Raw genomic sequence first — 13,732 nt, forward strand, 5'->3', positions numbered from 1 at the left:
CCTCAGCCAACAACCGAATCTGCCAGCGCCCGCAGCTGGGGGCTTCCCGCCCCTACAACCAGGAAAACGAAGGGCTGTTACTGAAGCCACTCGCTTCACAGCATCTTGTTAAGGCTGTCAGAGCAAACTATCACAGTATGTACTATGTTTAAACCAGGTTAAACACATATCAGAAAGTACATTTCCACTGTGTACAGATTTGCTCTGGTACCTGAATCCATTTCTGAAAATAAAACAGCAACCTGGCCCATCCTTAGAGACCCAAATTCTATTACAATTGCATTCCTATGAGAAAATCTGACTGGTCTCAGGTTTCCAGTCCAGTTGATTTCTAGGAGTTCAGAACTCAGATTTAGCAGCAGACTTCTGCAACCACATCAAAGTATGAGTTTTCAGGGGAGACAGTTAATTTTTCTTTTTTTTTTTCCCCTAAATATTTGTTTTTGGCTGTGCTGAGTCTTCACTGCTGCAAGTGGGCTTTCTCTAGTTGCTGCGAGCAGGGGCTACTTTCTAGCTGTGGTGTGCAGGCTTCTGACTGGTGGCTTCTCTTACTGCAGAGCACGGGCTCTAGGGCATGTGGGCTTCTGCAGCTGCAGCACTCAGGCTCAGCAGTTGCAGCTCCTGGGCTCTAGAGCACAGGCTCAACAGTTAAGGTTGAGATGCAGGGGCTTAGTTGCTCTGTGGTATGTGGGATCTTCCCGGACCAGGGATCAAACCTGTGACCCCGACACTGGCAGGCGGATTCTTAACCACTGGATCAGCAGGGAAGTCCGATTAATTTTTACTGTAGCTGGATGGACTAGTAACTCTCTACTATATGTAACCATTTAGTTAGAGAATTGTCATTTTTGAATCACTGACCATATGCAAGGAGGTTAAAAGAAATTAATTCAACTATTGTCTACAAAAACTAAAACTGGGAATTCCCTGGCAGTCCAGTGGTTAGGACTCAGGACTTTCACTGCTGTGTCCCAGTTTCAATCCCTGGTCGGGGAACTAGGATCCCACAAGCCACAAGGCACAGCCAAAACAATAAAAAAGACTGTAACTGGGAGGTACGTTTGCTACCTGTGTGCCTATTTTCCCATTCCCTTTTCATCAGCATGGAAAGAAAAAGACGTTTCTGTGTTTTGATTTTGCATAGGCACAAGAACAAGATACTAACCTTAAATATTTGGACAACAGATTAATAGCATCCATGGTGTCTTTGTTTTCTTTGTACAGTACAAAGTGACAGTAACTTCCCCTAGATTTTGGCCAAGAATGTTTCCTTGGATCTTAAAAAAAAAAGTTAAATGTTATGTACACCATAATAAATGTTAGCTGAATTTTTCCTCATGAAACTCTACAAGATCATTTTTGCTAGAGAATCCTTGAGCGAGAAATCAGATCCAGACTGACAAGAAACACAGGTTAGATGGTTATAGCTGTGTGGACCACAGGCATTATTAAATTATCTGATTGCATACTTATCTGTCTCTATTTGAAATCAAAAGTGAGAAGTACAGGTCATATGACAAGTCATTAAACCTAATGAACAATCTTCACATACACAAACACAGAGGAGTCCAACCATCCCCTGGTTTAGTTGATAAACAGGTATCTGAAAGGGGATCAACAGGCTCTCCAGAATGTAAGCAGGCCAGGGGGGCACCAGCAGTCATGGAGGAACCCACAAACCTTGCCTTGTCTCGCCAGTTAGGTGTTCCTGCAACAAGCTGGCTTGGTGACACGGTGAGACTTTCCAAAGGCCACTTCTGTCACAGAAGTTTAGGTAACACTAGGTCATTTACAAAGGTCTCCAGACAGAGAGAGAAGCTGGCATTCAATACCTAATTGTCAATCTTCGGGCAAGAGGAGACTTTAAAAATCTGAGCCATTGCTACTTCAACTGCTCAACTTTTTAGAAACTGACAAACATTTCAAGACTTTGGAGAATCTGACTTTACAGCTGTTCTTTTAAACATTTAAATTATACTACTAGAAACATCTATTCAAACAACATCAAGATTTAGACTTCATTGCTGAAAGGTGTTCTGAAAAATCAACACTTTGGGAAAAATGTGTAAGCCACAACTGCACTTCCCAGATGTTGTACAAGAATGTCCATGAGTCTCATGTGACACACAGATGCAGCTGCTATTGACAATGCATCTAACTCACTTCATTTCTCTAACTCGTTGAAAGAAACAGACTATGAAAAAATATTTCACACAATCCCTAGAAAAGTCTTTGTCTTTTAGAAATGTTCCTTTTTCTTTGTGCCTAAAATAACCCTTTAGCATGAACTCATGAATTCTTCATCTTTAGAGACACAAGAAACTCCTGGTACTAAAGTTACTTATACACCTGCCTTTGCCAAGGCAAAAGCATTGCTTGACAGGTTAGTTATATAAGCTACAATGTAAAGAACAACCTGACCACTTAAGCCATTTGGAAAACTGCCACAGCATGTATGCTTAAAGTATTACAGAAAAAGCACTGCAAGTATTTCTTTGGTTCTTGGTGTGAATTCCTTACAACTCATCCTCAGGAAATTGTGAACAGGGATACTATTTCTGGTTTTCCTTCCAGCTCCCTCCATTTAAGCAAAGTTGTCTATGCTTAGTACTTGTGACAAAATTCATTGGCGTTTCATTTTCCCTACATGAAACGCCAACCGCTCTTACCTGCTGCAGTTCTGACCTCTGTCCAAATGCACAGCATAAAGAGCACAAGAGAGCAGTATTTAATTTATAATAACATTAAAGTGCTTTAGAAGTGAACATGCAAATGATCACATGGGAAGTTGCTACCGAGGAACTCCTACAGCATCTGGTGGTTATGTGGTGGGTTGACAGCGATTTAGACATTAACAATGGAATGTCGCAGAGGCAAACAGTGAACAAGCAGAAAACTCACCGACAGGTTCAAGCCTCCCTGTCTATGCCCTCACAGTGGCCTGTTCATTGATCCTCAAAGCTGCACTGTCTGTGCCCACGGGACACAGCAAAAGGTGTGAGACTAGAGGCAAAATGCCTCCCCATCCAGAGATTTGTTTTCTTAAAAATGGGAGGACGTGTACCAGAACACTATTTGTAATTATCTTTCGGTTGTTGAGGCTGCACGTGATGACTGTTTTGTATTGTGCTTTTCTGTGTTCATGAATTTCCTGCACTGATTTTATTATTTAAAAAAAATACAAAAATTATGGAAAACCCTTTTCAAACCAATAGATAAAAAGAAGTTGAAGAGACATTCGTCGAATGCAATGTTCTGACCTTGTCTGTATCATGATTTAAACGAGTCCTCTGTATGCAAAAGGCATTTCTGAACATGAGGGGAAAACTGAACATGCACTGGGTATGAGATATTAAGAAATTATTATTGATTTTGTCAGGAGGTGATAATGGTTTAGGGCTTTAGTCCTTTTCTATCAGATATATGCTGAAGTAGTTACATGTGAAATGAAGTACTACATAGGATTTTCTTTAAAAACATCTCAAGAAGGGAAAAAAAGTGGGAGGAACAGATTCAACAACAAAATGTTAAGAATACTGAAGATGGCTGATGGTACACAGAGGTTCAATATACTAGTTCCTTTACTTGTCTGCATGTTTGAAAATGTCCATAATAAAAACTTTAAAAAAATTTTGTGATAAAAGCTGATGAAGTGTAAGCTCCATTTTCTTCTAACTACCTATTTGGTATATCTAGTGACAAGAAACAAATGAAACCACAAGACTAAAACACTAAGTGCTATTACACCTTACGAGAAACCATGACAACCGATATGAGTTTGGCTCACAAACATGCATCTTATTAGCAAATCCAAGCAGTGAGCATGCATTCAATTATCTCCTCGGTAAATAACATACAAGGATTCTTTTTCTAAGTGCACTCAGTACACAAACCGTTAATAAGCATATGTATTTATTAACTGGAAATGTTTTGAGTAATGGAAAATCAGTGAGTCTCAATTTCCTTTGGGCGATTTGTTTGACTTTATAAAACTCCAAATCCTTGGAATGCTAGGTAGCAATTTAAGTGAATTTAAAATAACTTTCACACATTTTTGAGACACGCTGACTTAAAATGCAAAAGCAACGAATTCTCAGGCTAGGAAGCAACCTTCTGATGGTCTGATACTGCAGCCCCAGGGAGAGGAGAAACAGAATCCAGATAAAAAAAGAAAACTACATTCAGGAAGATTCCTGTATTGAGCAGAGATCCACACGAATAAAGAAGGAAAAACGTTTGTAGCTCAAGAAAGACGACAGGATGGGTAGCATGCAGAACATTCTTTCCTTCTCATTCAAGACAATTTACCCTGCTGCACCCCTGCACACCCACCCTGCAGCTTCCTCTGGGGTCCTGCTCCAGCCACCATCACCCAGCTCCCTCTCCATCGGCTCTTCCCCTTCAATATATCAATATGCTCAGGGCTGGCTCTTGCATTTTAGTCAAACCTACGTCTCCCTCTCCTTAAGCATGTTCCTTTTCTTTGTCCTTATCTTTATGGCGGATTTATTATCTTCCATCCTAACCTACTGTGTGAACTGGTGTCCAATAAAACTGCTCTGGCAAAGATGCCAATGATCCCCAAGATCCTAAAAATCGGTGGATGTGTTTCAGAGTTCTTATCTTGCTGGACTTGTGTGTAATATTTTCCATGGCTAATCACTCCATCACTGAAATCCCCCCTTCCTATGGATTCCGTAACAGCAATCTCTCCCAGGAAACAAACTTTTTATCTGTCTGGCTCTTCCTCCTTAGTCTCTGCAGACTCCTAGATACAGGTATGCCCCTGCTGCTGCTGCTGCTGCTAAGTCGCTTCAGTCATGTCCGACTCTGTGCGACCCCATAGACGGCGGCCCACCAGGCTCCCCTGTCCCTGGGATTCTCCAGGCAAGAACACTGGAGTGGGTTGCCATTTCCTTCTCCAATGCATGAAAGGGAAAAGTGAAAGTGAAGTCGGTCAGTCGTGTCCGACTCTTCACGACCCCATGGTCTGCAGCCTACCAGGCTCCTCCATCCGTGGGATTTTCCAGGCAAGAGTACTGGAGTGGGGTGCCATTGCCTTCTCCAAGGTATGCCCCTGGAAACCATTAATTTCACATAGAATGGATTATCTCTAGATAGTACATGGCGAAAAAAAATTTTTTTTTAAACTTGAGTCTTTAAAAAGTTTTTTGGAGATGTACACTATTTATTTCAAAATATAAGTTAATTTACCTGAGTACATGGTGTATGATAATTATACAGTATTTTCAGAAAAATACCATAAGTACACTTTGGTAGATAAATCGATGTGCCCTATCAGATTGGATTAACACACCAAATAACATTAGGGTTAAAAGACCTGGTATCAATAATTTGTGTTTGGCCACCATGATTTAGAATCTATCACGCCTGTATTTTAGGCTGTGTGGCTTATCTGAGGTTAAGAATGTTGCAAACCTGCTACATGGTGCATGACCCACCAATAACAACTTACGTCAGGGTTTGGTAGTAAGGGAGCTCAAAACATTCCAACTTAGCTTTGCAATGAGGCTTTAAAAGCTAATCTGTTCAAATGCCAGGCGAGGTGCCCTAGGAGGACGAGCTGTCACTGTTTCTGGGTTCTGTCTGTACAGGCAAGAACTGCCGTCTCCAGACACCAGCTCTCCCTACGTTCCCAGTGTTGCCTACTTGAAGTGGCCCCCAGCTCGCAGGTGCGGGCCAGACCTGGAGATGCTCACGGGCTCTCCAGTGCCAGTCGGGCCTCTGAGGAGGTGGTAGAGAACATGCAGAGAGCAGGCCTCTAGTCCATCTCTGAATAAATGCCACAGCCCCTCAAGCCCAAAAGGGCCCAATTTTCGTCCACACACTGATTCAACTGGACCTGCTTCATGCTTCTTTTTCATAGTGAGAAATTAATATTTTATTGAAGATGTGAGATGGGAAAGGGGTGGTTCATGTCACACAGCTCAGTACCTCACTTGGTAAACCTTAAGGAAATTTTTTATTTGAGGGGGAAAAAAAGGAAGGCGTGGTGTGGCCTAAGCACAGAAAAGGTGGATAAACACAGAACACCAGGGATCCGGCACCACTCACTTGAGGGGCAAACTGCTGGCCTCAAGTGTGGCCTGCAAATACCAAGTTCACAAAACTTGGCTGCCTCCAAGGAGGAGCAACCATTTCCAAGAAGCAACCAGTCTGAGAAACATAGGCTTCGCCTTTTCCAATCTGCTTCCTCAGGACCACAGTTGTCAGAACAAGACCCTGCCTCTTCCTCCTGCCTTTGCAAAAAGGTGGCTGACCGATGAGGACTGCCTCTTCTCTCCAAGGAACTTCTCCACAGTAGCCCTTCTCAACCCGGGTTCCTGAGAGAATTAAAAGTGAATGCAGCAAATCATCTATGCAGGAATTCACCTCTCCTCCACTGCTAGATAAGTGGGAGAATGGAAAAAACAGTCACTCACGTCGCTCCTCACTGGGCTTAATCCTCCTAGACAACCCTGGCTGCAGAACAGCTTTCAAGGTGATATGTTATACTGTCACTCAGACATCAAAGAAACATAGAGCACTCAAGCCATGAGCCTCTGAACTGAGAAGTGATTAACAACTCATGCCCTCAAGCAGTCCCAGAACACATCCTCTCCCTGCCCTTTCTGGTTATCTGCTGTGAAGCGACCTCCAACCTCCACTTTCTCCTCCCCACTGCTCAAGGATTCTCACTTCTATATTACTATCCAGATTTACTGACTTGATGACATGGTTTTCTCAGGCACAGCTAAATCTTATTTCTGCTCCCATTTTTCTCACATCCTCTCCTTTCACTAGAACCACAGTTATAGACAATTAAGGCTTCATCCACTCACAGGGCTATCCCAAGAGAATACTGACAAAGCACTGATGGTTTGGACAATCTTCTGTTATATAACAATTGTGGAGTTTTACTCCAACAAATATACCTAGAAGTAACTCTTCACTAACAGGCGTCATCAACGGTCGCGGAGGAGGTGAGGAATTTTCCCTTTTGTAATTTTCATAAAAATTTTATCTACTGATCTGACAGATAAAAGAAGAAAAATTATCATCCAATATTTCTTAAGGTTATATGCAAATAGTTATTTTCGTGGCTGTAGAACATAGAACATAGAACATAAATAAACAGGGTTCACTGACAACACACCCACTTCAAATAAATGCTACTCAGTGAAATATGGGCTTGGGTGAAGGGGTGGTTTTCTATATATTCCATTTTTTTTTTTTTAGTATATTCCATGTTTTTTATGTGTAGTCAACAAGGTACTCACAATTGGAAAGCAGCGGCACTGTCAATATAGGGACTTTGCAGAATATGCCACTGGGAGAGGTGACAAGCAGTTTCTGTTCACCTGAAAGCTTTCTTACCTCCATTAAGAGGACAGAATGAGCGATATTCTTCTGTCTTCTTCTTGGCTTACGGCTCGGCCTGCTCTGCTCTTTAGGGAACGTATTAAATTATGTAAGACTCTCTCTGGCACCACTGTCATTACTGCAAATCCGTACTCACATGTAAGACCTACTGCCCCGTTTACCAGACACGTGACTGTGTAACCGTGATTTCAGATGCAGGACTGTTTTAGCATCTGAAAGACTGTTCACCTTCTTTGAAGGAATGATATGGTCAATATCCATCTCGGAACAACTGCAAAACGACCCTTGAGTGTGAACAGGCAGGGAGAATGAGGAGGCAGAAGAAACGCCAGGTCACAAGCCCACTTACTTGCCAGAGCCTTTTTTCCAGCTGCATGATAGGCTACTATATATTTCTTCCCTTCTCTGTCTTCTGTTTTTGTCTCTAATCCTGGAAACAGAGATTTAATTGCCTGATGGATGATGGTTCTTTTCTCTTTGGTGTCCTCAATGACCTATTAAAAACACAGATAATGATACTAATTTAACAAACATTAAATAAAGGAAATAATACTAAAGAATTAGTAAAAACACTACTTATCTTAATAATGATATAAAGTAACCAAAGTAGAAGGGTACAATTTCAGAACTTTTTTTTCTTTAATTATTTTTTTATTGAAGTATAGTTGATTTACAATGTTTCAGGTGTAGAGGAAAGTGATTCAACTATACATACATAATTACATGATATTAAATATAGATAGCTCCCGTGGTATATGGTAGGTCCTTACTGTTTACTATACACATACTAGTTTGTATCAGTTAATCCCAAATTCCTAATTTATTAGTCCCTCACCCCTTTCTCCTTTGGTAACCTTAAATTTGTTCTATCTGTGAGTCTGTTTCTGTTTCACAAATAGTTCACTTGTATCATATTTTAGACTCTACATATAAGTGGTATCACATAGTATTTATCTTTCTCTGTCTTACTCCCCTTAGTAGTTCCCTCCATGTTGCATATTATTTCATTCTTTTTTATGGCTAAGTAGGATCCCAGCATATATATGTACCACATCTTAGTTACCCATTCATCTGTTGAAGGATATTTAGGTGCCTTTCATATCAGAAATCTTTTAGACCTTTACAAATTGCAAATCATAAGAACCCATTTACTGAGTCTGTCCAGCTGCCAGGTACTATTACCAATCATTTTACAATCACTGTCTTATTCAATCCCCATCAGTTCCCTATCAAGCCACCAGCACATTTATTTAGAGACGAGGAAAGTGAGGCTGAGAGAAGTTAAGATTATATATTTGGAGGGGAGCAGAGCCAGATGTGAATTCCAGGCCATCCAATTCCATAGCCACCCATCACAGATGCTCCCTTTCAGGGACTCAGCTAAACAATGAACACCTCAGGGCTCACAGATGGAAAAGCAGGTGAGCTGTGTGTTTGGGGATATCAGAAACTCGATTCCCTGAATAATGCAATCTAATATACTCCTGCGTTTAATGAACCCTGCCCTATACTGAGAAACTTTATAATGACAGTCCAGTATATTTGTTACTAAAAGAGAAAAATCTACATCAAGAAAATGTAAACTAACTAGTTATACAACTGTTTTTCAATTTCTGAATGTATCTTACACTGAGAAATACATTTCATACCTGGATTCAGTATCCAGCAATATATATTAATATGTGATGGGTTAGTTGCTAAGTCGTGTCTAACTCTTGCGACCCCATGGACTGTAGCCTGCTAGGCTCCTCTGTCCATGGGATTCTCCAGGCAAGAATACTGGAGTGTGTTGCCATTTCCTTCTCCAATATATTAATATGCATATGCACCTTATTAAAAATCTTTTAAAAATGTACAGAACAGTACTTAACCCTTATAATGTGCAATGCACTGTTATTTCCTATTTCATTTCATTATGTTAGAAAAATGTTGGTTAGCAAGAGCAGTTTCTTTGAAGAGGTAAACAAAAATCGACAAATCTCTGGCCAGGCATTCCAAATAAACAAAGAAAGAAATGAAAGAGGAGAAATAACAGCCAATAACACAGAAATACAGAAAACCATAAGAGAATACTGTGAACAACTACACGCCAATAAAGTTTCTTCGCCAATCTAGAAGAAATGGACGAGTTTCAAGAACATACAGCCCACCAAAACTGAATCAGGAAGAAACATAATTTGAACAGATGGAGCACTAGAAATGAAACAGAATCTGTAATAAAAAATACTCCCTGCAAACAAAGGTCCAAGACCAGATGGTTTCACTGGGGAATTCCATCAAGCATACAAAGAGAAACTTATACTGATCCTTCTCAAACTCTTAAGAGGAGGGAACAGTCCCAAAGTCATTTTAAGAAGCCATCATCCCATACCAAAACCAGACAAAGACACTCACTATAAAGAAAAATATTATCTTTGATGTAAAAAAATTTAACAAAATATTAGCAAACCGAATCTAACAACACATAAAAAAGATTATACACTAAAATCCAGTTGGATTCACCCCAGGGTCACAAGGATGGCTCAACATATGCAAATCAATCAATGTGAGGGACTTTCCCTGGCAGTCCAGTGGTTAAAACTCTGTGCTTCCACTGCAGGGGGCACAGGTTTGATCTCTTGTAGGGAAACTAAGATCCCACATGCCAAAAAAAAAAAAAAAAAAAAATTAATGTGACACATCACATCAACAAAAGACAAAACCATATGATCATCTCAATAGATGCATAAGAAGTATTTGATAAAATTTAACATCCATTCATGATACAAACTCTTACCAAAGTGGGTACAGAATACAAACAAAAGCAAAACTAAACAAACGGAACCTAATCAAACTTACAAGCTTTTGAACAGCAAAGAAAACCATAGACAAAAATGACAATCTACCAACTGGCAGAAAACATTTGCAAATGATGTGACTGACAACAGATTCACTTCCAAAATAGAAACAGCTCATATAGCTCAATATAAAAACAAACAAAAAACCCAATCAAAAATTGGGCAGAAGATCCAAATGGCTATTTCTCCAAAGAAGATAATATAGGTGGCCAACAGACATGTGAAAAGATGCTCAACACTGCTAATTATTAGAGAAATGCAAATCAAAACTACAATGAGGTACCACCTCACACCAATCGGAACAGTCATCATTAAAAAGTATACAAATAAATGCTGCAAAGGGGATGGAGAAAAGGAAACACTTTTAAACGGTTGGTGGGAATGTAAATGGTGCAGGCACTATGGAAAATAATCTGAAGGTTCCTCTAGAAACTAAAAATAGAATTACCATATGAACCAGCCATCCCACTCCTGGACATATATTTGGACAAAAGTATAATTTGAAAAGATACATGTTCATGGCTGCACTATTTATAACAGCCAAGACATGAAAACAATCTAAGTATCTATTGACAGATGAATGGATGAAGATGAGGTATTTATACAATGGAACACTACTCAGCCATAAACAATGAAATAACGCCATCTGCAGCAACATGGATGGACCTAGAGATACGTACACTAAACGAAGTCAGTCAGAAAGAGAAAGACAAATAAAATATGATATACCTTATATGTGGAGTCTAAAATATGATACAAATGAACTTACTTACAAAACAGAAACATACTGACAGAGAACAAACCAAAGGTAACCAAAGGAGAAAGAGGGTGGGAGAGGAGTTTGAAACTACTATATACAAAAACAGAAAAAACAAGGTCCTACTGTGTAGTACAGGGAACTAACATATTCAGTATCTCATAATAAACCCTAATGGAGGGAATTCCCTGGCACCCAGTGCTGAGGACTCCGTGCTCCCACTGCAGTAGGCACGGGTTCAATCCCTGGATGGGGAAACTAAGATCCCACAGGCCACAGTGAGGCTAAACACACACAGAAACAAACAAACCTAATGAAAAAAGAAAAAAAAAAAAAATATATATATATATAAACTGAATCACTTTGCTGTACACCAGAAAATAACACAACACTGCAATTAAAAAAAAATAATGTTGGTTAAGATACAGTACACTAATTTCATGACCCACTGATGGACTGTAACTTGCAAGCTAATAAGATGTAATATAACTATTACTAGCTAAACCTAAGAATATTCTAGCAAAATAAAAAATATAAATGAATATGTATGTAAAAGAAAAATACATTATAATATAGATAAGACATTTTTCATTTTGAAAAGTGAGTCTAGGGGAAATCCCTGGTGCTCCAGTGGTTAGGACTCTGTAGGTTCGGTGCCTAATGGGGGAACTAAGATCTTGCAAGTTGAGTGGTACAGCCAAAAAAAACCTGAGTCTAGACCTAGAATTCACTGAAAGCAATGAGACAGAACCATAGTTTGTATGTATAAGTGAATACATATTCAGACCTCAAAAATTCAGAAAGTTTATCCTTTATTTTATAGATGAGGACACCTACCCAAGGTTCATGCTCTTTAAGGTAAAATCTTTCAGTAGATGGCATAACTATAATTGTTAACGTGATAGTAAATCTTGCCATCTCTGTAGGAAAAAGCATATTATAGAGATAATATATCACTGCATTGCCTGGACCATCCTCCTAGAGTGCTCTCAAAACCAATTCTTGGGAATTTTCTTCTTGGCATTGTTGACTATTTTGTCTATGAGTAAATTCAGTCATTAAAGGCTATGGTTTTTCCAGTAGTCATGTACGGATGTGAGACTTGGACTGTGAGGAAAGCTGAGCGCCGAAGAATTGATACTTTTGAACTGTGGTGTTGGAGAAGACTCTTGAGAGTCCCTTGGACTGCAGGGAGATCCAACCAGTCCATTCTAAAGGAGATCAGCCCTGGGTGTTCTTTGAAAGGAATGATACTAAAGCTGAAACTCCAGTACTTTGGCCACCTCATGCGAAGAGTTGACTCATTGGAAAAGACCCTGGTGCTGGGAGGGATTGGGGGCAGGAGGAAAAGGGGCCGACAGGGGATGAGATGGCTGGATGGCATCACCGACTCGATGGACGTGAGTCTGAGTGAACTCCGGGAGATGGTGATGGACATGGAAGCCTGGTGTGCTGCAGTTCATGGGGTCACAAAGAGTCGGACACAACTGAGCGACTGAACTGAACTGAACTGAAAATTTTAATAGTACATACTTCTGAGAAATTTTGGTGGGGAGAAGAGGGTTGGAGGCAAATAATAAATTCTGAAAGTGCAAAAAGCAAAAGTGACATCGCTCAGTCGTGTCCGACTCTCTGCGAGACTATGGACTTTGCCTGCCAGGCTCCTCCGTTCATGGGATTTTCCAGGCAAGGATACTGGAGTGGGTTGCCATTTTCTTCTCCAGGGATTTTCCCAACCCAGGGATCAAACTCAGGTCTTCCACACTGCAGGCAGACTCTTTACTGTCCGAGCCATGACGGAATCCCCCCAAATTCAGAGAAGTTACAGTAAACTCTTTCTACCTGGGAGCAATGGAAGTGGCAATTTCTGACAACCTGAAATCCAGCAAGTCATCAAAATATAGTGCAAGATGAATTTAACACAAACTTACAACTCTAAAAGTCTTGTGCTACAAGATTCTTAGAATCTTGTAAAGTATTTTCTTTGCTACAGAGATCACCTAGAGCTGCTGTGTCCCTCATGGTAACCACTAGCCATACAAGGCAACTGTGCACTTGAAACATGGCAAGTCTGAAATGAGATGTGCTACTGGTATAAAGTAACACAGGATTCTGAAGACTTGGTAGGAAAAAAAGAAAATAAAACATGTCATTAGTAATTTTGAAAATACTGATTATATACTGAAATATTTTGAAAATAGTAGGGCAAATAAAATATACTGCCAAAATTATTTGCCTGTTTGTTTTACATTTTTTGAAGATTTGAAATTAAAAACATGTCTCGCATCACAATTTCACTGGAGAGGATCATGGAGGTGGTAGTTTAGTTGTTAAGTAATGTCCAACCCTTGTGAGCTTGTGCACTGTAGCCCACCAGGCTCCTCTGTCCATGGAATTCTCCAGGCAAAAATACTGGAGTGGTTACCATTTCCATTTCCTTCTTCAGGGGATCTTCCCAAGCCAAGGACTGAACCCACATCTCCTGCATTGGAAGCAGATTCTTTACCACTGAGCCACCAGTGACAGCACTAACTGAGAAGAGGAAAACTTCCGTAACAAACAACTGTATAAAAGGCATTTACTGTTCTATTTAGTAGCTGAGCTCTTTTTGTTATGAACAGTAATTTCAAGATAAGCAAAGCAACACTCCCTTACCTCCTTCCCCCAATTCCCTTCCCTTCCAGTGCCTCATTTGAGACCAGGAGGCCTTTGGAGCTGGGCCATGGCCTCCCTGTCAGGACCACACTCTGTCAGG

At 40.2% G+C, this 13,732-nt stretch overlaps 1 protein-coding gene across 4 annotated transcripts in view; it reads right to left on the reverse strand.

The window, feature by feature from the left end:
* Positions 1-13,732, reverse strand: part of PUS7 (pseudouridine synthase 7) — a 53,743-nt gene that overhangs the window by 28,456 nt on the left and 11,555 nt on the right. For 3 of the 4 annotated variants that reach the window (XM_061413933.1, XM_061413931.1, XM_061413934.1), the window contains exons 5-7: positions 7,733-7,877; positions 2,670-2,687; positions 1,166-1,277 (exon numbers count right to left, since the gene is read on the reverse strand). In XM_061413933.1, the coding sequence (XP_061269917.1) occupies positions 1,166-1,277; positions 2,670-2,687; positions 7,733-7,877 (275 nt within the window). The remainder of the gene's footprint in view (positions 1-1,165; positions 1,278-2,669; positions 2,688-7,732; positions 7,878-13,732) is intronic. The other variant, XM_061413932.1, reaches the window with a different exon arrangement.

This window comes from Bos javanicus, chromosome 4 (assembly GCF_032452875.1).
Source record: "Bos javanicus breed banteng chromosome 4, ARS-OSU_banteng_1.0, whole genome shotgun sequence".
Lineage (NCBI taxonomy): Eukaryota > Metazoa > Chordata > Mammalia > Artiodactyla > Bovidae > Bos > Bos javanicus.